The 26307-nt window shown below is 37.9% G+C and overlaps 1 protein-coding gene across 1 annotated transcript in view; it reads left to right on the top strand.

The window, feature by feature from the left end:
• The window catches only part of DNAH14 (dynein axonemal heavy chain 14), a gene marked incomplete at its 5' end in the record, with an annotated part of 509245 nt that overhangs the window by 38211 nt on the left and 444727 nt on the right, over nucleotides 1-26307 (top strand). The window contains 3 exons of the mRNA XM_077129892.1: nucleotides 10171-10323; nucleotides 12445-12557; nucleotides 17339-17401. Coding sequence (XP_076986007.1) covers nucleotides 10171-10323; nucleotides 12445-12557; nucleotides 17339-17401 — 329 coding nt within the window. The remainder of the gene's footprint in view (nucleotides 1-10170; nucleotides 10324-12444; nucleotides 12558-17338; nucleotides 17402-26307) is intronic.

The raw sequence follows: 26307 nt of genomic DNA, 5'->3' as shown, positions 1-26307 counted from the left end.
AAGCATCACTCCTTACAGAAGCCACTCCTCTTGGCTGATTACAAATGGAATCAGCTATGGATACAGCTGACATGATTATGACTTAATTCTATGAAATGTTCTCATTGCAACAGACAGGCCAGCACTTGCCCAACCAGACAAACAGGTACAACCATTTGGCCAAGTTGACACATGAGCCTGACCATGACAGTCCACCCTTGTCAGCTTGGCAGTTATACATATCACCTTAAATGATACTTAATTTCTAAATAAAAAACAATAAAATGCATGTTTTTTCTTTCACCGAACAATACTCAACTGTCCTGCATGTAACTGGAAACAAATTAAATCTCTCCAGAATAGGATGCAAGTCCTTGGTTACTATTCATTCTTAAACTTGATATCTTACAACTTAAATAGTATAACAGGAACAAAACAGCATTACAGTCCTCCTTTCTGTAACTGATCATGTGGTCATAGTTCATATTCATCACTACCTTTTTCTACTACCCATTCCATGTTCCCTTTACCCTCAGCAAGCACCTCAGCTGCCAGTAGTTCTTTGCCTGGTGGGGTGATCCATACCTTCATTCCTGAAATTTCAGAGCCACTGGTAGTTCTGCTGGATTGGGTTGTTGCAGTTTTCCATCAGTTTTAATCATAGGGCATGGTAGTACTAAAAGACGCCCTAGGGGATCTCCTATATTCCAAGAAAACTCTTCTTTACCTCCATTGTGTAGTTGCAGTCCCATTTCCCCCTGGGAGTCAGGGTCAGTCACCCCAGACAATAATGTAATCCCCTTCTTGACTTGTTGATCCTGGGGCATCAGTAGCCCAATGTGACCAGGCAGCAGTCTTAGATTCCAGTTCAATGGAATCATTGTTGTTTCTCCTAAAGCACTCTCCGTTTTGGAACTAAAACCTATAGACCAGCAGAGCTCAGGGTCACAGGGACAGGAAGCAAAAATTTTCCTAGTGGATCACTAGGGGTAATAGTGAGTGGTACCATTCCCATTTCCACCCCTTGGTTCCTGGACCCATGGATCCTGGCTATGGGAGAAACAGTACCCACAGCAGATGCTGATTCAGAGCATATACAGCTTCCTGGAGAACATTACTGCAGCCATTCAAGGAATTGCCACCTAGTTGGCACCATAATTGAGTTGTCAAAAAATGGTGAAATTGATAGAATTCCACCATTCTATCAATACAGCTGCTTCTGGATGATGGGGAACATGGTAAGACCAGAGAATCCCATGAGCATGTGCCCATTCTCACACTTCATTTTCTGTGAAGTGTGTTCCTTGATCAGAAGCAATGCTGTGTGGAATACTGTGATGATGGATAAGCATTCTGTAAGCCCACAGATGGTAGTTTTGGCAGAAGCATTGCGTGCAGGGAAAGCAAACCCATATCCAGAGTATGTGTCTATTCCAGTTAGAACAAATCGCTGCCCCTTCCATGAAGAGAGTGGTCCAATGTAATCAACCTGCCACCTTGTAGCTGGCTGGTCACCTCAGGGAATGGTGCCCTATTGGGGGCTGATTGTGGGTCTTTGCTGGCAGATTGGGCACTCAGCAGTGGCTGTAGCCAAGTCAGCCTTGGTGAGTGGAAGTCCATGTTGCTGAGCCATAACGTCCATCCCTACCACCATGAGCACTTTGTTCATGAGCCCATTGGGAAATGACAGGAGTTGTTGGGGAAAGAGGCTGACTGGTGTCCACAGAATGGGTCATCTTATCCACTTGATTATTAAAACCTTCCTCTGCTGAAGTCACCCTCTGGTGCACGTTCACATGGGATACAAATATGTTCCTGTTTTAGCCCACTCAGAAAACTCTATCCACATGCTTCTTACCCAGAACTCTTTGTCACCGATTTTCCAATTATGGTCTTTCCAAGTCCCTGACCATCCAGTCAAGCCATTAGCAACAGCCCATGAGTCAGTATACAAACGCACCTCTGGCCAGTTCTCCTTCCAAACAAAATGACCAACCAGGTGCACTACTCGAAGTTCTGCCCACTGGGAAGATTTAGTCTCACTGCCATCCTTCAAGGACACCCCAGAAAGGGGTTGTAATGCTGCAGCTGTCCACTTTCGGGTGGTACCTGCATGTTGTGCTGAACCATCTGTAAACCAGGCCTGAGTTTTCTCTTCCTCAGTCAATTCACTGTAAGGAACTCTCCAAGAGGCCATAGCTCTGGTCTGGGAAACAGAAGGTAATGTAACAGGAGTGGAGACCATGGGCATTTGGGCCACTTCCTCGTGTAACTTACTTGTGCCTCAGGAACTGCTATGGCCCTATCTTGTATATACCATTTCCATTTTACAATAGAGTGCTGCTATGCACACCCAACTTTATGGCTTAGTGGGTCAGACAGCACTCAGCTCATGATAGGCAACTCAGGTCTCATGCTAACTTTGTGGCCCATGATTAAGAATTCAGTCTCTCCTAAGGCCCAGTAGCAGGCCAGAAGATGTTTCTCAAAAGGAGAGTAGTTATCTGCAGCAGATGGTAAGGCTTTGCTCCAAAATCCTAAGGGTCTGCTTTGGGATTCTCTTATAGGGGCCTCCCAAAGGCTCTAAACAGCATCTCTGTTTGCCACTGACACTTCCAGCACATTGGATCTGCTGGATCATATAGCTCAAGTGGCAGAGCAGCTTGTACAGCAGCCTGGACCTGTTGCAGAGCCTCCTCTTGTTCAGGTCCCCACTCAAAATTAGCAATTTCTCTGGTCACTCAATAAATGGGCCAGAGTAGCACACCCAAATGAGGAATATGTTGTTGCCAAAATCCAAAGAGACCAACTAGGTGTGCCTCTTTTTTGGTCGTAGGAGGGGCCAGCTGCAGCAGCTTATCCTTCACCTTAGAAGGAATATCTGGATATGCTGCACACCACTGGTCACCTAGAAATTTCACTGAGGTGCAAGGCCCCTGTATTTTTGTTGGATTTATCTCCCTACCTCTGATACACAGATGCCTTACCAGTAAATCTAGAGTAGTTGCTACCCCTTTCTCACTAGGTCTAATCAACATGATATTATCAACATAATGGACCAGTGTGATGTTTTGTGGGAGGGAGAAATGATCAAGGTTCCTGCGGACAAGATTATGACATAGGGCTAGAGAGTTGATATACCCCTGAGGTAGGACAGAGAAATTATATTGCTGGCCTTGCCAGCTGAAAACAAACTATTTCCCGTGGTCCTTACTAATAGCTACTGAGAAATAAGTATTTTCCAGATCAATAGCTGCCTACCAGGTACCAGGGGATGTATTGATTTGCTCAAACAATGATAACCACATCTGGAACAGCAGCTGCAATTGGAGTTAGCACCTGTTTGAGCTTATGATAATCAACTGTCATCCTTCAAGACTCATCTGTTTTCTGCACAGGCCAAATAGAAGAGTTGAATGGGGATATGGTGGGAATCACCACCCCTGCATCCTTCAAGTACTTAAGAGTGGCAGTAGTCTCTGCAATCCCTCCAGGAATCTGATATTGCTTCTGATTTACTATTTTGCTTGGTAGGCGCAATTCTAGTGGCTCCTACTTGGGCTTTCCCACCATAATAGCCCTCACTTCATGAGTTACAGAGCCAATGTGGGGATTCTGCCAGTTTCTCAGTATGTCTATTCCAATTATACATTCTGGAACTGGGGAAATAACTATGGAATGGGTCTGGGGGCCCACTGGACCCACTGTGAGATGGACTTGAGCTAGAACTCCATTGATCACCTGGCCTCCATAGGCCCCCAATCTGACTGGTGGACCAGAGTTATGGTTGGGGTCCCCTGGAATTATTGTCACTTCTGAACCAGTGTCTAATAATCCCTTAAATATCTGATTATTTCCTTTTCCCCAATGCACAGTTACCCTGGTAAAAGGCCATTCATTGGTCTCCTTGGGGAAGACTTGGAGGAACATTAATAGTATAAATTTGTGGCAGTATAACAGGGTTCTCCCTCAAAAGGACCTGGCCTCCACTTCATTTAAGGGGCTCTGGGTCTGTAGACTGTTTCAAGTCTGGAAATTGATTAAGGGGCCATGCCTCTGTTTTTGTAATTTAGGTTAGGCTTCTGTTCACTTGACCTAGAACTGTTTTGTTTAGCACTAGAATTTAGGAGACTGCCCTTCTTTTGTATTTCTAGGTACCCCATTTACTAGCCGTTCTTGTTTGGTAGCTGCTGGAATGCAATATACCAGAAACAGAATGACTTTTAAAAAGGGGAATTCAGTAAGTGGCTAGTTTACAGTTCTAAGGCTGAGAAAATGTCCCAATTAAAACAAGGCTGTAGAAGTGTCCAATCAAAGGCATCCATCCCGGGAAAGATATCTAGGTTCAAGAAGGTGGATGAAGTTCAGGGCTTCCCTCTCAGCTGGAAGGGCATGTGGTGAGCGCGGCATCATCTGCTAGCTTTCTCTCCTAGCTTCCTATTTCATGAAGCTCCCTGGGAGGCATTTTCTTTCTTCATCAACAAATGTCACTGGCTCGTGGACTTTCTGTTTCGTGGTGCTGCAGCATTCTCTGCTCTGTCTAATCTCTTCCATTCTCCAAAATGTTTCCTCTTTTATAGGACTCCAGAAACTTAGCAAGACCCATCCAAATGAGTGGAAACATATCATCACTTAATCCAGCTTAAGAACCGCTCTTGACTAAATCACAGGGAGACTAAATATCCAGGGAGATGATCTGAGTACAGTTTCAAACATACCGTATTGAATAGGGAGTGGGATTTTGATTAAAACATGGCTTTTCTAGTGGACATACATCCTTTCAAACCAAGCACACTAGCCAATGCCACAAATCTCTGAGTCATATAATTTTGACTCCTTCTTTGAGTTTGCTGTCTATTACAATAGTCATGTCTACCCTGTCTTTGGTGATTAAGTACTGCCACCTGGCTTCTGCCAACTCGGGATCCTGTCATCCCCATTGTGTTTAAGGATTCCAGCTCAGTGACAGCAGTTTCTACAGTAATATCTGACCTACAGAGAAGTGCAACCACAGAGCTCTTGAGGGATGATGGCACTAGTCTCACAAATTTATTTCTCACTGTTCTGGTAAAGGGTGCATCCTCTGGACATTCCTGGGGTATAACAGCAGGTTTTGCATGATAAATCCACTCTAACATTACAATCTCTCTAAGCCTTGGATCCCCTCATCTACATTATACCAGGGCAGTTCTGGCGTTTCAACCTCAGGTAATGTCGGCCACCTTTTGATCCATGTTTCAACCAACCATCCAAACAGTTAATACCATTCCTAACCCCTTGAGCTGTAACAGTGAATGCAGAATCTCTGCTTAGTGGGCCCATATCAATAAATTCAGCCTGATCCAGCCTTATATTCCTCCCACCATTATCCCACACACTTAAAATCCATTACCACACATATTCCCCTGATTTTTGTCTATATAAATTAGAAAACTCACACAGTTCTTTTGGAGTATAACGTACCTCCTCATGTGTGTTACTTTGTACCTCACCTTTGGGTCCTTTTGGGACTTTAGTCTAGTTATAGGTCTAGATGAAATGAGGGGCGGTGGGGGTGGGCCATGAAAAGTATTAGAGATATCTTCCAACCAATTTGCTTCAGGGCCTTCATGTGGAGTTTTATCTGGTGAAACAGGATTAATCACTCTATGGTTAATCCCTTTAGGAGGAGGTTGGGTGGCCAACTCCCGAAGGTGGGCTGGCGGTGGGGTGGCTATGTCCTCAGGGCAGACATTACAGAATTGTGTAGAAAAGACTCCACATGACCTAGGGTTTCAACCTCATGCTGGACATTGTTATCAATCCATATGTCACCACCCCAGTTTTCAGGGTCCCACTCCTTTCTAATCAATCCCCTCACTTTAACAGCAGACACTATGCAACATGGTGATTTCTGTTTATATTTTAAAGTTGCTACTCTAACAATAAGATTTTGAATCTGATTTTCAGAGATCTCAATTCTACGGCTACAGGAAATAAGATTTCCCTTCAGGATACTCATAGAAACTTCTACATCTGTCAGACAGAGCTTTCTCGTTTGAAGCCTTAAGCCCATCCCTTTCACTCCTTAATGTAGCCAGTGTATCTTAACGACAACCAGCCAACATCTCTATATCTCTTATTTCCACTCCATAAAAGTTTCAGAAACATTATCCCCCACAGCCTGGCTTCGTACAAGTGAAGCATTAGGAGAATCGAATGGTGATATTTTGACTATTTCTTTTGCCAACTCACTGTGGATTGGGAGTGTCATTCTGATTATGGGAATCAGAGTCCTTAGTGCCTTTGATACCAGTCAGAATAGGAAACCATTCATAAACACCCAGTTTTAAGATTCTGTTGTTTAGTAACCTCTCCTGGTACCAAATTGTATTAGTTAGAGTTCTCTAGAGAATCAGAATCAACAGGGAACAGTCATAAATATAAAATTTACAAAAATGTCTCATGTGAACATGGGAATGCAGAGTCTAAAATCTGCAGGGCAGACTGTGAAGCCAATGATTCTGATGGAGGGTCTGGACAAACTCCACAGGAGAGGCTCACTGACCAAAGCAGGAAGAGAGCCTGTCCCTTCTGAATCCTTAAAAGGCTTCCAGTGATTAGATTAAGCATCACTCCTTTTAGAGGACACTCCTCTTGGCTGGTTACAAATGAAATCAACTGTGGATGCAGCTGATGTGATCATTATTTAATTCCATGAAATGTTCTCATTGTAACAGACAGGCCGCACTTGCCTAATCAGACAAACAGGTACCACCACTTGGCCAAGTTGACACATGAACCTTACTATGACAGGTACTCTTCAATTTTGTGCTTTCCAGATCTCTTTCTCCTGTCTTTTTTTTTTCAACTGGCAGAACTCCCTTTATTGTTTCTTGTAGGGCCAGTTTCTTGTCGGCACATTCTTTCATCATTTATTTTTCTGTGAAAATTTTAGTCTCTCCCTCAGTTTTGAAGGACTGTTTGGCTGAGTACAGAATTCTTGGCTAGAAGTCTTTCTCTTTCAGGATCTTAAATATATCATGCCACTGCCTTCTCACTTCCATAGTGCCAGTTGAGTAATCTGAACTCAGTCTTACGCGATTTGAATTTTCTGCTTCTGTTCAACATTTGACAGACTGATTAGTAGGTGTCTTAGGGAAGGGCCTATTTGGATTTATTCTATTTGAAGTTCATGGGGCTTCTTTAATTTGCATATTTATGTCCTATAATAGGGTTGGGAAGTTTTCCCTCATTGTATCTGCAGCTAATCTTCCTGGCCCTTTATTCTTCTTTTCTCTTTCTGGGACACCAATGATTCTTAATATTTGTGCACATTGTTTTGTCTATCATTTCCCTGAGATCCAGTTCAGATTTTTCCTTCTTTTTTGCCATTTGTTCTTGTGTGTATGTTCAAAATCAGTTGCCCTGTACTCTAGTTTGCTTATTCTTTCTTTGCCTCTTCAAATCTGCTGTTGTGGGTCTCTAGTATTTTTTTTTATTTATCTACAGCATATATAATTTCTGTGAGATCTGCTGTTTTTCTATTTATTCTTTCAAATTTCTCTTTATGCTCTTCTAGTGTCTTGATCCCCTTTATGTCATTAGCCATCCCACTGATTTTAGTTAGTAGAGATATATGAACGTCTTTGATTAGTTGTTCCAAAGTTTGTGTCTCCTCTGGTGTTTTCATTTGGTTATTAGACTGGTCTGTATCTGTCTGCATCTTGATATGCTTAGTGATCTTGTGTTGTCTTCGAGGCACGTAAATATATTGATGGGTTACTTTAGAAGTTGATTTCCTTCAGTAGTTTAAAGGTTTTTATTTGTGAGATGCATGTGGAGCAGAATGTGGGGCACAAAGTGTGATGAGGGTTGGTAGCACAGGTATAGGCATGGGGGCCAGTGTGGGTGGCCATGGTGCAGCGTGCAGTGTGGGTACACAGATATAGGGCATGGCGGGAGGTGGATAGGGGGTGCTATACAGATGCATGGGGGCTGCTGTGCATGCCAGATGTGGGTGGATGTATGGAGTGTGGGACTTGTAGGTATCAGGGTGTGGGGTAGGGAGCACTGTGGTAAGAGCATATGGAGGGCAGGGCGTGGGTGTGTCCTTACACAGGGTGAGGGGTTCAGGAGTCCAGGGATGCAGGTGTATGGGTGTGTAGGGATGTAGCACAGATGGGGGGATTACTGGATGTGAGTCAGGGTTGGGGATGTCAGGTGGCTGGGGGCCTGACACAGGTGCACATGTGCCAGGGTTTGGGGCAGGGGTGCACACGTGTACAGGACAGGGGCTATGTAACAGATTTTTTTGTGTGTGTACTATATGGTGAGGTCATAGTTCATTATTTTTCCTCGTGAATATCCTGTTATTGCAGCACAGTTTGTTGAATTTTGTTTTGTTTGTTTTTTGAGGAAGCTCATGGGCCTGGAATCAAACCTGGGTCTCCTGCATGGCAAGCAACAATTCTACCAGTGAACTATCCTCATGTCCCACTAGATTTTTAATTATTTTTTCATGCACTTTACTTTAAAATCATATAGGAAAGAAAAAGAGGCGTTACAAACCAAAAGTGCAATATAATGCTTGTTTTTAGATTTACTTATGTATTTACCTTTAATAGACATCTTTATTTATTTTCATGATTTTGAATTACTTCCTAGTGTCCTTTTGTTTCTGCCTGAAGGACTCCCTTTTGCTTTTCTTGTAAATCAGGTCTACTAGTAATAAAGCCCCTTAGTTTTTATGTCACTGGGGATGTGCACTAAGTCTGGAAATCCTATTCTCCTTTCTCCCCAGGGATTGCTGGTGTTGATTGTTGAGGTCTGTAGTGGTTCACTTGTATAGCGATTTTTCCAAACTATTTTTGAAAAACTACATTCCTTGTCATGTTTGTTCACTGAAGTCCTGTTCTGTTATATGTACAGTCAGCCAGTGACCTGACAGAGATTATTTGAGTGCTTGGGTACCATAAGATAAAATTCTTTTGGTAGACACTTCTCAGAAGCTGCTTCAGCCAACAGAGTTGAAACAATGACCAGCCTCTGTGCCAGTTCCTCAGTGAACTGCCAGGCAGACCAAAGCACACAATCCAATTTTTGGAAGAGAAGATCCTTATTGTCTACCCTGGCACCTGCAAGCCACAGCAGGAATACTAGCTATCTTCATCTTCTCATGATCGCCTGCCTTGAAACTGGGGCCTTGGTTGGTAGCTGCTACATGAAATGCCAAAATTAACCAAAGTTTACCATATCTTCTTTTATTGAACACTCTCCTGAATACCACAAGTGTTTGACTATACTCTAGAGTTCTGAAATAGTTGATTTAGGCAGTTGTTGCCAGCTCAATAGTTGTTTTAGTAGAGGAATCAATTCTTGGAGCTCCCTGCTACAATCTTTGATGATGTTTGCTAAATGGCATTTTATAGTAAAATTTATACCCACAAAAAATTGAAACTTCATTGTACACTTTATAGACTATTTTTATCAATAAAGGTTAAAAGCTTCAAAGCTCAAAGAAATAAATTTCAATTAAAATGTTTTCTAATGTGGAATGTCTCATTTCTTAATAATGCCATGTAATAAGGGAGAGGTAATCATATATATATATATGTATATATATAAAATGCAGTAGCTCAGAACAGACTTTTAGCATCAGACTTGTTTTCAAATCTCTGTGCTGCCACTTTCTGGCACTGTGGCTTTTCTCAAATTATCTAACTTTTCTGAATGTCAGTTTCCACATCTGTTTAATGAGATTAAAAAGTCAAATTTTAATCTCTTTAAATTTAAAAGATTAGACCTTTAGGAGATTAAACTCTTATAGTGGTTGTGAAACACTTTATTCTTAAATAATTACTTAGCAAAAATTAGCTATTGTTATTATAATACTAAACTACCATCATTAATTGGCAGATAAATTTGCTGGACGTATGGTATATATGTAAAAGGTATGTCGTCAAGTAGTTTGGGTTAGTAAAATGCTTTAGTAAGCATATAGGTACATTTTCATTAATGTTTCATTGCTACATTATAATATATTAAAGCTTTCATAAGATTGATGTTCTTAAACTTTGATAAGACACAATTTGGTGTTAGCATTCCTCAATGGTATTATTCTTATTTTAATCTTTATTAAAATTGTTTTATTTATTTAGTACTGGGTTTACTCATTAATTTAGTCTAATGAGTGAATTTGTTTTACTTCAGAAACCTTTAAAAGATGATGGAGAATATATATATTGCCTTCCCAGGATTAATCCTAAAGTTCCTTATAATCCATATGATCTCCAGGTAGTCTCTGCTCACACAGCTAGACATTCTAAAGAATTCTGGGTTGTTTCTGCTTCAGTTGTCTTAAAGGTAATATATATTGTGTATTTTCTGATTTCAGAATCAAATTGAGTAAAATTATTTCTGTGTGTTTGAGACAAAACAGGCCATTTATGTTGGTTTTATTTAAGTGAGCCAGTTTCTCCTTATATTTAAGAACCTCCTTGGGATATGAATGAGGCTGATCTGGTTAGGACTAAGGTAAATCAGAATACAGGGTAAAGGATGATATTATCTGTATTTAAAAACTTTGACTTACGTATGAGACTAAAGGAAGAGCTGTTTATTTTGTCCAAAATTTAAATTTTCTGTAGCACACTATAAAACTATCAAGTCAGTGTATTTAAACAACCTAATTACATGGGAATGAGTATTTGTTATTCTGTACAGGTTAACGTAAAATCATGATACATTCTAGAGCATTTTTAGCAGAAAATAAAAAAGTATTTGCAATGTCCCTTGAGGGACTGGAGAAAAAGATGTGGAATTATTAAAGTTCTCCACCTGGAGAATTCCTGATATTCTCAAGTGTATTGATATTCTCCCAATTTAATAAACCCAGCCCTCAGTATTGAGGTTTCCCCTTATGAAACGTATTTCTGTAATGGAAAAGCTAAACCTACTTATAATTATGCCTAAAAGAGTCAACCCCAGAGAACCTCTTTTGTTGCTCAGATGGATGTTTCTTTCTCCAAGCCAAATTCTGCAAATAAACTCATGACCCTTCCTCCTGGGTGGGATATAATTCCAGGGGTGTAAGTCTTTCTGGAAACATGGAACATGACTCATGTCAGAGATGAGCCTGACCCTGACATTGTGGAATTGACAATGCCTTCTTGATCAAAATGGGGAAAAGAAATGAAACAGAAGAAGGTTTCAGTGGCTAGGAGATTTCTAATTGAGTCAAGAAGTCATTCTGGATGTTATATAATGCTGTGCATTAACTGCAAAGCCACAGTATGCCATGTCCCAACCAACAGTATCCCTGAAAACACTAAAGAATACTCTGGGCTACATCTAAAGCTTTTTAAAATTTTACTTGAGTTTATTTTTTCAGAAACTTTAAGACTCCAGATTGTTCTTCTGTCCAATAAGCCTTGAAACCTAGAGGGTACCAGTGTCTCCAAAAATATCAGTCAGTTTTATCACTCTACCCCATAATACCAATATCCTTCTCAGTATGAAAAAGTTAGAATGGTCATTGCTCCAATATCCCTGAAGATTGAGAGAATGATCAAATGAGAGGGAGGAGTTGTAACAGAGAAGTTAGATATTTATTTTTAGTTTCTAGTGTATTAAAATAGCCAGAAGGAAATACCTGAAATTGTTGAACTGTAATCCAGTAGCCTTCATCTATGAAAATGATTGTATAACTATATAGTTTTTATCTTGTGACCATGTGACTGTAAAAACCTTGTAACTGACACCCTCTTTGTTCCAGTGTATGGGTAGATGAGTAATAATATAAAGGCATGCCTGAAAAAAAATTAATTAAGTAAAAAGAACATTCTTGGGACAAAGTTGTTTAATATAAGTGACTTTTCCCCTTTTTAGTGATTTAGTTTTGAGAATTCAACATTTTATAATTCTTTCACCTCTATATTAATAAAGTGCTTTATTAACATTTGCTGTATTTTTTTTCAAGCAGGAGCTAGAAAACAAGTGTTTTCTGGCATATTAGGACCTATAAGAACAATCTTTAAAAGGTGTCCTTTATTGGTAATATTTGTCAGATGTAGAAACCCCCTTATATACTGTTACATACAACTTTGATACTTACACAGGTTGTAATTATGCAGTTATTTGTTTGATCAGTTGTTTAATGCCTGACTTCCCCTGCCCTCCCAGTCTCCTGAATTAACTCTGTAGTTATAAATAAGTTAAGAAATATTTATATGACAAAAAATTAATAGTAATTTGTGAAAAATATCTCAGGTTGAAGGGGAAGTGTCTCTTCTCTCTTATGGAACACGAGAAATAGCATTAGAAAATTGCAAGTACAGAAGCAGTCTATGAAGGGAAATCAAGTTAGGGTATATATTAGAACACTTAATTATAAACATAAGTAGTTATGAGCTAATTCTTATTTTCTTGAAATTAGCATTTATTTCTTTAAGAAATAAAAATAATTTTTGTGCTTTGTATTGGCAGGTTGTTAAAGTACATAACAGAAAAGAAATAGAACTCATACCTGTTTTAGAATGGCTGTTGGAAAGAAGATGTTACTACTTATTGCAGCAATTCAAAATATTTTTGAATTTCCGGTGAGATGAATAAAAAGTAAACCAGTTATATTTATTATTTTGTAGTTTGAGCCTGTTGAAACAGCAGTTGCTTAGACATCTGGTTTCTACGGTAACATTTATGGGAAAGTGGGGGTATTCCTTAAAATTTTTTTATGCGAGGGAAGCTTACCCATGTAAATATTAAAACTCTTAATTTTAACAATTTTGGCTAAATATAAAAATTTTTTTTATATTCAACCAAACTTAAAGAGAATATATCAATTTTAATTAAATTTTTGCCTTTCATGCATTTATTCATTCATGAATTGAGAGTCTGCTATGACACAGGCATTATTCTAGATGCTGGGGCTCCTGTATCAATCAAACTAAACATTTTCTCTTATACAGAACTTACATAGTAATAGGTGGGACAAATAGTAAAACACGCAAATATGTAAAATGTCAGGTACAAATGAAATATTATGAAGGAAAATAAAACAGAATAAGGGAGATGCGGGAACTTGTGTTGACTCAAGGTCATCATTAAAATATTTGTCTAATTGTATACCGGATCACATCAGGATTTCTGAAACTCTTTGATCTTTTATAGTGCAGTCCCATAGTTGTTCTTTTAGTGTTTGTATCTATTTTTATAATTTTTTTGTTTTCTTTCTAATGACTGTATTTTCTTATGGTCTGGTGCTATCTGCTAGGGTTTAGGAAAAGAGATAAATCATATTTTAAATTGTTTTATTTCATATTATAAATTGCTTAAATAACCATGGACCTGATGATCTTTTCTGTAAGAGCAGTGCTTGATCTTGTGGCAGAGAAGTTATTTAATGAACAAAAAATTTATTTTGTACCTATTCTGTTCCATAGGCGGTGGTGATAGACCCATAAAAACATATATTATGTTTCTATTTTTTTAGAACTTACATTTTAATAGAAGGAGATAGTTAATAAATAAGTAAATAACAAGATAATTTCAGATACTGATAAGGGCCAGAAAGATAATAAAACAGGAAAATAAAACAAAAATGTTTGCTTAGGTAGGTAAGAGGTATGGTATTTGAGCAGAGAGCTAATGATGAAAAGGAACCAGTTCTGTGAAGATTTGAGGAAGGTTAGTTCTAAGCAAGTTCAAAAGTTCTGAGCTAGAAATGAATTTAGTGTATATTCAGCAGTGGAAAGGGTGGTGTGACTGGAACATTGAAGAGATCGGCGGGAAATAAAGCTGGCTGTATTTTTGTCTGGGACCTAAGTCACATATAGTGTAGGTGATTGAGTAACAGTTCTGAGAAATTTCTTTTCAAGAATATATACTAGGGACTTCCGGAGAAGATGGTGGCTTAGTAAGACGCGCGGGCCTTAGTTCCTCCTCCAGAAAAGCAACTAAAGAAACAGAAACAATACGAAACAGCTCCCGGAGCCATGACAGAGACCAAAAAGACAGCGTACCCCATTCTGGAACAGCTGAACGGGCAGGGAGAATCCGCTGCGGTGAGATACCTGAGGGGCGCGCCCTTTCCCAGACTGGGGCGGCTGGCGATCGGGTCCCTTCCACACATGTGGCTTCCTGGTCCGACTGGGAACGTTGGATAGCGGGGCTCTCCCGCCACGCTTGGCATCTCGGGCCAGCTGGGCAATTTGGACCGGCACTCCCCCAAGCCGCGGTGGCCGGCGACCCCCCCCTCCACGCGCGGTTTCCCGGGCTGACTGTGAGATTCATATTGGCAAATTAAAGGAGCCACAGCATCTTTTACTGGTGGGACCTGCAGACAGACGAGCGCCATGAGCGCCACCTACTGGGCAGGAAAAGAAAAACAGAGCCCAGAGATTTCACAGAAAAACCTTTCAACCAGCCGGGTCCCACACCCAGGGAAATCTGATCAAATGCCCAGACACCAGCAGAAAATAATGGATGACGCTTGGAAAATTGAAGATATGGCCCAGTCAAAGGAACAAACCAATAGTTCAAATGAGATACAGGAGCTGAGACAACTAATGCTGAATATACGAACAGAAATGGAAAACCTCTTCAAAAACCAAATCAATAAATTGAGGGAGGACATGAAGAAGACATGGGCTGAACAAAAAGAAGAAATAGAAAATCTGAAAAAACCAATCACAGAACTTGTGGGAGTGAAGGACAAAGTAGAAAAGATGGAAAAAACAATGGATACCTACAATGGTAGATTTAAAGAGACAGAAGCTACAATTAGTGAACTGGAGGGTGGAACATCTGAATCCCAAAAAGAAACAGAAACTATAGGGAAAAGAATGGAAAAACTTAAGCAGGGGATCAGGGAACTGAATGACAATATGAAGCGCACAAATATACGTGTTGTGGGTGTCCCAGAAGGAGAAGAGAAGGGAAAAGGAGGAGAAAAACTAATGGAAGAAATTATCACTGAAAATTTCCCAACTCTTATGGAAGACCTAAAATTACAGATCCAAGAAGTGCAGCGCACCCCAAAGAGAATAGACCCAAATAGGCGTTCTCCAAGACACTTACTAGTTAGAATGTCAGAGGTCAAAGAGAAAGAGAGTCTTGAAAGCAGCAAGAGAAAAACAATCTGTCACATACAAGGGAAACCCAATAAGACTATGTGTAGATTTCTCAGCAGAAACCATGGAAGCTAGAAGACAGTGGGATGATATATTTAAAATACTAAAAGAGAAAAACTGCCAACCAATACTCCTATATCCAGCAAAATTGTCCTTCAAAAATGAAGGAGAAATTAAAACATTTATAGACAAAAAGTCACTGAGAGAATTTGTGACCAAGAGACCAGCTCTGCAAGAAATACTAAAGGGAGCACTAGAGTCAGATACGAAAAGACAGAAGAGAGAGGTATGGAGTAAAGTGTAGAAAGAAGGAAAATCACATATGATATATATAATACAAAAGCCAAAATGGTAGAGGAAAATGTTATCCAAACAGTAATAACACTAAAAGTTAATGGACTGAATTCCCCAATCAAAAGACATAGACTGGCAGAATGGATTACGACCCAGCAATACCACTGCTAGGTATCTACTCAAAGGACTTAAGGGCAAAGACACAGATGGACATTTGCACACCAGTGTTTATAGCAGCATTGTTTACTGTTGCAAAGAGATGGAGACGGCCAAAGTGTCCATCGATGGACGAGTGGCTAAGCGAACTGTGGTGTGTACCTACGATGGAATATTATGCAGCTTTAAGACAGACTAAACTTATGAAGCATGTAATAACATGGATGGACCTAGAGAACATTATGCTGAGTGAGTCTAGCCAAAAACTAAAGGACAAATACTGTATGGTCCCACTGATGTGAACCGACATTTGAGAATCAACTTGGAATATATCATTGGTAACAGAGACCAGCAGGAGTTAGAAACAGGGTAAGATAATGGGTAATTGAAGCTGAAGGGATACAGACTGTGCAACAGAACTAGATACAAAAACTCAAAAATGGACAGCACAATAATACCTAATTGTAATGTAACTATGTTAAAACACTGAATGAAGCTGCACCTGAACTATAGTTTTTTTGTTTGTTTGTTTGTTTGTATCTTTTGTTTTTGTTTTTTTCTTTATATATATATATTTTATTATTATTATTATTTTAATTTTCTTCTCTATATTGACATTCTATATCTTTTTCTGCTGTTTTGCTAGTTCTTTTCCTAAATCGATGCAAATGTGCTAGGAAATGATGATCATGCATCTATGTGATGATACTAAGAATTACTGAGTGCATATGTAGAATGGAATGATTTCTAAATGTGTTAATTTCTTTTCTTTTTTTAATTAATAAAAAAAGAATATATACTAGTTTCATACTTATAATTTAGGCATTATTAGTGAGGCTGGATATGGTTTTCATTTTGAATGACTAATTTATGGTATTATCCAAGGTTCTATTTAGTATATCTGCTTGAAATGGTCAGTCACAGGGCTCTCTCCTGTTATTCTTGCTCTGTAATAAATCCTCAGTGTTCTTTCTGCTCTAAATACTTTTCATTTATTAAGTTTTTGAAGCCTACTTGGAACTTGGACAACTCATTTTTCTAATATGATAATGCCATATTAGAAACTTCCAATGTCTCCACCATTCCCCATTCCTCACTGGCTATTTCTAGCTACATAATGAATCTTACTGTGCACACAAGTATCACATCTCAGTGTTTACTTAAGGGTGGTGGTTTTCTTTATGATGGGAAAGGTACTGAGTTGGATTATACTATGGCAGTAGTCTAGTCAAAGAAGTGCATAGCAAAAGTTTAGAAGGATTTACAGAGACAGCTGAACACATCTATTTCATGTATGAAGGTTATAGGTCATGAATAATCACCGGGGAAACTTTTCAGTCCTCCTCAAGTAGGTTCTCATAGTACATTTCTTGATTTTATTTTTCTGTTTTTAAAATTACAAGGACATCTGTGTTTTTTAATCTTAAGTATAAAATATCAAGATGACATATATTACCAGTGTATCTTTTCATTTTCACTGAAAATTGAATCTTGACCCTTCTTGACATGCTTCATTTGAAAATCATAAGCCAGTAAATTATGAGGAAAATAATATACTCATTGTTTTTATACTTATTAGAATGTTGCAGCTAAATGAATTATGCATCTATGAGAATTATAATAACTTTTGGTCTATATTCTGTTGACAATTGGGAAAAAATTATATAGCTTTTTGGTATTTACTTTGGATAATTAAGAATCAATGCAGTATTCTAGAGAATTTTTATATTATTAAATGTGTTATGTATAAATGCATGCTTTATTAGTCTAGAATATAAGAAGTGTGTTTTTCCTTTCAGAATTAATAAATCATTTGTTACCTGGAAAATAAATGTTAAAAGAATCAAGACAGAGAAGAGCAGGTAATATTATCCTATATATTTAAAAATTTCAAAAGGAAGTCTTTTCTTTTTTTTGGAAGTCATATTTTTAAAATGTAGTGTGCAAGCAGGTATAATTTTAACTCAGTGATTGGAAAGTTGCATTCAGTTGCCTTCATGGTTCAATTTAACCTATCTTTATTTATTTAAAAAATTTACAGTATTTCCCGTATAACATTCTGTATCATGAAGAAATCATAATGCTGAGAATCTTGATGTGTTCCATTATTCATCTGATCTAAATTTTTGCTTCCAAAAGAGGAGTAATTAATCAAGACAGAAGACAGATAACCCAGGATTTTTTTTTGTTTTAATCTTGATGTAATTGTAGGTTGACATGCAGTTGTAAGAAATAATACACAGAGATCCTATGTGCTCTTTAGCCAGTTTCCCAATGGTAATTAATATCTTTGAAAACTGTAGTATACTATCATAACCAGGATAGACCAGCATTGATATAGTCAGATTACAGAACATTTCCATTAACACAGAATCCCTCATGTTGCCATTTGTAGCTACACCCACTCCCCTCTTACCTCATACCCTCCTTAATCTCTGGCAACCACTAATCTGTTCTCCATTTCTATAATTTTGTCATTTTAATAATGTTATGTAAATGGAATCATATAGTATGTAACCATTGAATTTGCTCTTTTCATTTAGCATATCACTCTGCAGCTTCATCCAGGTTTTTGCATGTATCAGTTGTATCAATAGTTCATAGCTTTTTATTGCTAAATAGTTTTCCATGGTAAGGATGTACCACAGTTTAATTAACCATTTACCCATTGAGGAACATATGAGTTGTTTCCAGATTGGGGCTATTAAACAGAAAGCTGCTATGATCCTTCATTCACAGGTTACTATGGAAACGTAAGATATAATTTCTCTGGAATAAATGCCCAGGAGCACAATTCTTGGGTCATGTGGTAGTTATCTGTTTAGTGTTCAAAGAAAATACCAAACTGTTTTCCAGAGTAGCTATGCCTTTTTACATTATAACCAGCAATATATGAGTGATCTAGTTTCTCTTTCTTCATCTTGCTCACATTTGCTATTGTGTCTATTTTTTATTTTAGACATTCCAAAAGAGAGACAGATCATTGTGGTTTTAATTTGCCTTTCCCTAATAACTAATGATACTGAGTTTCTTTTCGTGTGCTTATTGCCATCTGTATAGCCTCTTCTGTGAAATGTATCTTCATGTCTTTTTCTTGTTTTCTAATTAGCTACTTTGCTGAACTCTTTTATTAGCACTAGTAGCTTGTGGTAGATTTTTCAGGACTTTTTATATATAGAATCATGTCATCTGCAAATAGTGAAAGTTTAACTTCTTCATTTCCAGTTTAGATGCCTTTTATTTCTTTTCCTTAATTAGCTGCTCAGGCTAGAACTTCCAGTACATTATGAATGCCAAGGTTGACAGAGGGCATCTTGGACTTGTTCCAGATCTTAGAAGAAAGCTTTTAGTCTTTCACCGTTGAGTAGCCTGATAGCTGTGGGTTTTTCACATGTCCCTGTTATCATGTTGAGAAAGTTTCCTTCTATTCCTCTTTTTCTAAATGTTTTTTTCAAGATAGCATACTGTATTTTGTCAAATGCCTTCTCTGCATCAATCAAGATGACGTGTTTTTTTCCTTTTGATTTGCTAATGTGGAATATTACATTAACTGATCTGATGTTGAACCACTCTTGCATATCTGGGATAAAACCCACTTTATTATGGTGTTTAATTCTTCTATTGTGCTGTTGGATTTGATTTGCAAGTATTTTGTTGAGGATTTTTGCCTTCATATTCCTAAGAGAAATTGTTTTGTAATTTTCTTGTGGTATCTTTATCTGACTTTGATATTAGGGTGATGTTGATTTGATAGAATGAATTAGGTAGTGTTCAGTCCTCTTCAAGTTTTTTGAAGAGTTTAAGCAGGATTGCTATTAATTCTTCTTGGAATGTTTGGTAGAATTCATCTGATCCTGGGCTTTTCTTTATTGGGAGGTTTTTGATGAGTGATTCAGTCTTTTTCCTTGTAATTGGTCTGCTGAGGTTCTTCTGTTTCTTCTAGAGTCAGTGTAGGTTATTGATGTGTTTCTAGAAATTTGTACAGTTCATCTAGGTTGTATAATTTGTTGGGATACGGTTGTCATAGTATCCTCTTATGATCCTTTTAATTCTTCTGAGTCCAGTGGTATTGCCCCCTATCATTTCTGATTTTATTTAGTTGCTTCTTCTTTCTTTTGCTTTGTCAGTTTAGCTAAGGCTTTGTCAATTTTATTGACCTTTTCAAAGAACCAACTTTTCATTTTATTAATACCATCTTTTGTTTTTTATTCTCAATTTCATTGATTTTTTTCTTTAATCTTCCTTATCGTTTTGCTTCAGCTCACTTTGGGGTGGATTGCTTGTCTTTTTCTAGTTCCTCTAAATGTGCAATTATGTCTTTGATTTTAGCTGTTTCATCTATTTTAATGTAGGCACTTAGGACTATAAATTTCCCTCTCAGTATTGCTTTTGCTGTATTCTATAAGATTTGATATGTTGTGTTCTCATTTACATTCAACTCAAGATATTTACTGATTTCCCATGTAATTTCTTCCTTGACCCAATGATTGATTAAGAGTGTGTTATTTAACTTCCATTTATTTGTGGATTTTCTAATTTTCTGCCTGTTATGATTTCCAGCTTCATTTTGTTATGGTCAGAGAAGTTGCTTTGTATACTTTCAACTTTTAAAAAATTTATTGAGACTTGTTTTGTGACCCACCATGTGGTCTTTCCTGGAGGAAGATCCATGTGCACTTGAGAAGGTCTGTACTTTTGTTTTGGGGTCCTATGTTCTGTATATGTCTGTTGGGTCTAATTCATTTATCATATTATTCATGTTGTCTGTTTCATGATCTTCTGTCTAGATATTCTGTCTATTGATGAAAATGGTGTATCGAAGTCTCCAAATATTATTGTAGAGGTGTTTATTTCTCCCTTCAGTTTTGCCATTGTTTGCCTCACATATTTTGGAGCACTGGTTTGGTGCATAAATTATTTATTTCTTCTTGGTGGATTTACCCTTTTATGAATATATAGTGTCCTTTTTGGCTCTTATAACAGTTTTTGACTTGGTCTATTTTGTGCAATATTAGTATAGCTATTGTAGCTTTTTTTGGGTTTCTCTATGCATAGAATATGTTCTTGCATCCTTTTACTTTCAACCTACTGGTGTCCTTGGCTCTAAGGTGAGTCTCTTGTTTACAACATATAATTGAATTGTACTTTTTTTTGGTCCTTTCTGCCAATCTCTGTCTTTTTTGGGAGGAGTTGAATCCATTAACATTCAGTGTCATTACTGTAAATGCAATGCTTACTTCAGCCATTTTGTCCTTTGGTTTTTATATCTCATATCTTTTACTTATATCTCTTTCCTTCATTACAACCTCCTTTTCTAAATAGTTGATCTTTGTGATATGTCTGACTGATCTTTTTAACATTTATATTTCTGTATATTTTTAAAATACTTTCCTTTTGTTACCTTGGGGTTTGAATTATACAGGCCACATCTATAACCTACTAAGTTGAAAAGATACCAGTTTAACTTCAGTAGCGTAGACATTCTCTGCTACTGTATCCCTCTCTTTCCCCAAGTTATGTTGTTTTTGTCCCACATTTTCTCTTCCTGTTTGCATGTCCATTATCAGGAAATATGCTTTTTTCCATTCTTAATTATAATATAATTCTTAATTATATTCTGAATTTTACAGGAATTAAATAGTTGAGTTATATTGAGGATACAATACTATCTGGTTTTACATTTACCCTTTAAGCTAATTTTACTGAACATCTTCATTTCTTTATACTACTCCAAACCACTCTTTCCTGTCTTTTCCTTTCAATCTGCAGAACACCTTTTAGTAATTCTTGTAGGGCAGGAGCAGGTCTATTGTTGACGAATTCTCTTTATCTGTGAATATTTTAAATTCTTCCTTATTTTTTTAAAACAGTTTTTTAGTGTGAAATATTAGATATATGCAGAAAAGTGATAAATTTCAAAGTACAGTTTAGGAAGTATTTATAGAGCAAATTTCAAAGTACAGTTAACAAACAGCTATAGAGCAAACACCTGTCAAGGGTACAGTATTGCCAAACCCTAGAAGCCTTTGTGTCTTTTTCTGATCACAACCTCCTTTTTCAGGGATATTTGGGCAATGACTCTTCTGACTTCTTCATACTGACAAGGGGTGTCAACATCATTGCATAGAGGAATGAAGCTGGTTGATTTTCTTAGAGACTCTGGTTGATGTTCTTGGAGACACTGGTTTCAAGGCTTATCTGGCAGAGGAACAATCTAGAAGTTACTGAAGTTTCTGAAAAATAAACTTAATAGGCAAAACTTTTATAGAATCTTAGAAAGAGCCCAGTGTATTCTTTAGGGTTTTCAAGAATACTGTTGGTTGTTGCTTGGCATACCATCGCAAGTTGCAATATCTAGCTGAAATTGCATAACATTATATAACCTCCAGAATGACCTTTCAATTGTATTTCAAATCTCTTAGCCACTGAAACCGAATTTTGTTTCATTTATTTCCCCCTTTTCATCAAGAAGGCATTGTCAATTCGATGATGTCAGGGTCAGGCTCATCCCTGGCAGTCATGTGCTACTTTGTCAGGGAGACTTACACCCCTGGAAATCATTTCACCTAGGAAGAAGGGTCATGAGTTCATTTGCACAGTTAAGTAAAACTGTAGTTTTAAGTTTTAAGTTAAGTAAAGTTAAGTAAAGTTAAGTAAAGTTTAAGTTAAGTAAAACGAAATAACGTGAGACAGGGGCCACATCTAAGCAACAAAAGATGCTCTCTGGGGTTGATTCTTTCAGGCATAATTATAAGTAGGCTTAGCTTTTCCATTATAGAAATAAGTTTCATAAGGCCAAACCTCAATATTGGGGGCTTGGGTTATTAAATTAGGAGTCTTTTAGGCTTGAGAGAATATCAGGAATTATCCAGGTGAAGAACTTTAATAGTTCCATATTTTTTCTCCAGTCCCTCAAGAGACTTTGCAAATACTTTTTTATTTTCTTCCCCAAATATCTGGAATATATCAGGGTGTATACAGAATAACAAGGTTTCATTGCCTATCCTAGGCTCCATGTAATTAGGTTGTTTAAATAAACTTGCCAGATAGCTTAAAGTAGATAGTATGCTACAGAAAATTTGAATTTTGAACAAGATAAACAGCTCTTCCTTTGGTCTCACACAGAATTTGAAGTTTTAAAATACAGTATCTTCCTTTATCCTGCATTCTGATTTACCTTACTCCTAACCAGATCAGTGACCTTCATATCTCTGAAGCCTGACATCTTTTTCAGCTTCTTTAATGGTTGCTGTATGGAGTAATGCTGACTTTCAGAGCTGCAGAACTCTTAACTCTTGAGTCATAGGTTTCACACAGGAACCCAAAATTCTAGGGACTATCAGGTTATAAACATAGTGCAAAACATCTCAGAATTTAGAAATATAATAAAACTCAGGAATCATTGTGACTGCTGTAAGAGCTTACAATCTGAGCCCTAATTTTCTGGCTTATTTCACTCAACATAATGTCTTCAAGGTGCATTCACCACATTGCATGCCTCATGACTTCATTCCTTTCTGTAGCCCCACATTCCATCATATGTATCCAGCACAGTTCTCCCTTTCACTTATCAGTGAATGGATCCTTCAGCCACCTCCATCCATTGACTACTGTGAATAATTCTGCCATAAATATCAGTGTGAAAACGTTTATTCTTGTTCCTATTTACAGTTCTTCTGAGTATATTCCTATTAACAGGTTGGCATGATCATATGGTGATCCTGTATTTAGCCTCCTGTGGATCTGCTGCATTGCCCTACAGAGGGGCAGTACTATTCTGCTTTCCTACCCACACAGGTTAGGTGTACTTCACCATATCTTCTCAATCACTTGTATCTCTCTATTTATTTACTGAATCTGTAGGTTTTATTGAGATATATTCACCCATCATATATTCTATCCAAAACATACAGTCCATGTCTCATATTATCCTCACTTAGTTGTGCAATCATCATGACTCAGTTTTAACTTCAAAGAGAAACATAACAGAAATACACACACACAAAAGAAAACCTCAAACATTCCTTATCCTTTATCCCCCCTTTAGTATTGGTGTGATACTGTTAAGGTATTACTATTAAATATAGTCCATACCTTGCAATGGGTAATTTTCCCCCATATACCACTTGATTATTAACTCTCTGTAAAAGTGTCATACATTAGTAGTAGTACATGCAAGAATTTGTTTAAATTTGTAGTGCTGATTGGTGAGATACATTACTTCAAACAACCCCTTCCAATCAGATTCCCCTTCAAAATGGCAATACACAATCTCAATTGCAAACTTCCATCACCTCTGTCCATTCCCAAACATTTAAGTTCAGTATCAATAACAATTCTATACGTAGCAAGTAACCACTTTCCCTTCTCTGGCTTCTGTCTGTCTCTAGGTCCCCTATATTCTGCATTTTAAGACTCTGAGTTTATGTTTTCTAGGTGGTTCATATTAGTGAAATCATACAATATCTGACCTTTTGTGTCTGGTTTATTTCACTGAGCATTATGTCCTTAAGCTTCATCCATATTGTAGCATACTTTAGGACCTCATTCCTTCTTATTTTTATATAATATTACATTGTATTTTGTGCTGGTTTGAAACTGTTTTGTACCCCAGAAAGGCCGTGTCCTTTACTCCTCATTCAGTATTGCTGGGTGGGTCTTTATGATTATTTCTATGGAGATATGGCCCACCCAGTTATAGGTGGTACCTTTTGACTAGGTGGTTTGATTAGGTTTCCATGGAGATGTGTCTCTGCCTATTCAAGGTGGGATTGCTTATCGGAGTCCTTTAAGAGGGAACCATTTTGGAAAAAGCTTTAGTACTGAAAGAGCCCACACCAGAGACCTTTGGAGATGCAGAAAGAAAATGCCCCCTTGGAAGTCCCTTGAAGGAGAAACCAGTAGAAAAAGCTAGCAAATGTCACTATGTGCCTTTCAGGCTGAGAGAGAAACCCCAAAAGGAAGCGACCCTTCCTTTGGAGTTAGGTATCTTTATTTGGATGCTTTAGTTTGGACATTTCTATGGCCTTGGAACTGTAAACTTGCAACTTAATAAATTCCCTTTTTTCTGGTATATTGCATTCTAGCAGCTTTAGCAAAATGAAACATATGTCTATACCACATTTTGTTTATCTGCTTACCTGTTGATGAACACTTGGATTGTTTCCAACTTTTGGCAATTGTGAATATTGCTTCTGTGTACATTGGCGTGCAAATGTCTGTTCATGTCACTGCTTTCAGATTTTCTGGTATATACTGATTAGTGGAATGCTAGGTCCTAGGGCAACTCAGCATTTAGGTTTCTGAAGACAAAACTGTCTTTTGCAGGCTTTACCATTTTACATTCCCACCAGCAGTGAATAAGTGCTCTTCCATCCTCTCCAATGTTGGTAGTTTCCTGTTTGTTTAATAGTGGCCGTTCTTATAGGTGTGAGATGATATCTCATTGCAGTTTTGATTTGTAGTTCCCTAATAGCTAATGAAGATAAACATATTTTAATGTGCTTCTTAGTCATCGGTATTTCCTCTTTGAAAAATTGTCTATTCATATCTGTTCTAGTTTGCTAGCTGCCGGAATGCAACACAACAGAGACGGATTGGCTTTTAATTAAAGGGGATTTATTTTGTTAGTTCTTCAGAGGAAAAGCAGCTAACTTTTATCTGAGGTTCTTTCTTACGTGGGAAGGCTCAGGGTAATCTCTGCTGGCCTTCTCTCCAGGCCTCTGGGTTCCATAAACTTTCCTTGGGGTGATTTCTTTCTGCACCTCCAAAGAACTGGCCTGAGCTGCAAGTTCTGAGATGAGGTATGCTGAGCTGCGCTATGTTGTGCTTTCTCATATAAGCACCAGCCAATTGTGTCAAACATCATTCATTGCAGCAGGCACGCCTCCTATCTGACTGCAGATGTAATCAGCAACAGATGAGGTTCATGTACCATTGGCTCAAGTCCACAGCAACAGAACTAGGTGCCTTCACCTGGCCAAGTTGACGACTGAATCTAACTACCACAGTATCTTTTTCCCATTTTATAATTGGGTTGATTGTCCTTACGTTGTTGAGGTATAGGATTTCTTTATAAATACTGGGTATCAAACCCTTATCAGATATATGATTTCCAAATGCTCTCTCCCTTTGAGTTGGCTGTCTCTTTACCTTTTTTGACAAAATCCTTTGAAGCACAGGATCAAAGTATTCAATCTTGAGGAGTTCCCATTTATCTGTGTTTCTTTTTGTTGCTTATACTTTGAGTTTAAAGTCCAAGAAATGGGTAGGCCATGGTGGCTCAGGGACAGAGTTCTTGCCTGCCATGTCAGAGACCCAGGTTCGGTTCCTGGTACCTGCCCATGTTAAAAAAAAAAAAAAAAAAAAAAAGTCCAAGAAGCTACCTCCTATCAATAGGTCTTGAAGATGCTTCTGACCTATAAACTGGCTCTTATATTTAAGTCTTTGATCCTCTTTGAGTTAATTTTTGTATAGGGTGTGAATTTGGGGTCCACTTTCCTTCCTTTAGGTATGGATACCAGTTCTCCCAGCCTTATTTACTAAAGAGATTATTCTGTCCAAGTTGAGTGGATTTGGGGGCCTTGTCAAAAATTAATTGACCATAGATCTGAGGGTCTATTTCTGAACTCTAAATTCAATTCCATTGATCAATATTTGTGTCTTTGTGCCCATACCATGCTGTTTTGACCACTGTGGCTTTATAATAAGCTTTAAAGTCAGGAAGTGTAAGTCCCCCCACTTTGTTCTTTTTTTTTGATGTTTTTGA

Source organism: Tamandua tetradactyla, chromosome 2 (assembly GCF_023851605.1).
Source record: "Tamandua tetradactyla isolate mTamTet1 chromosome 2, mTamTet1.pri, whole genome shotgun sequence".
In the NCBI taxonomy this organism is placed as follows: domain Eukaryota; kingdom Metazoa; phylum Chordata; class Mammalia; order Pilosa; family Myrmecophagidae; genus Tamandua; species Tamandua tetradactyla.
The sequence above is the reverse complement of the archived record's forward strand: the minus strand, read 5'-3'. Positions and strand labels throughout refer to the sequence as shown.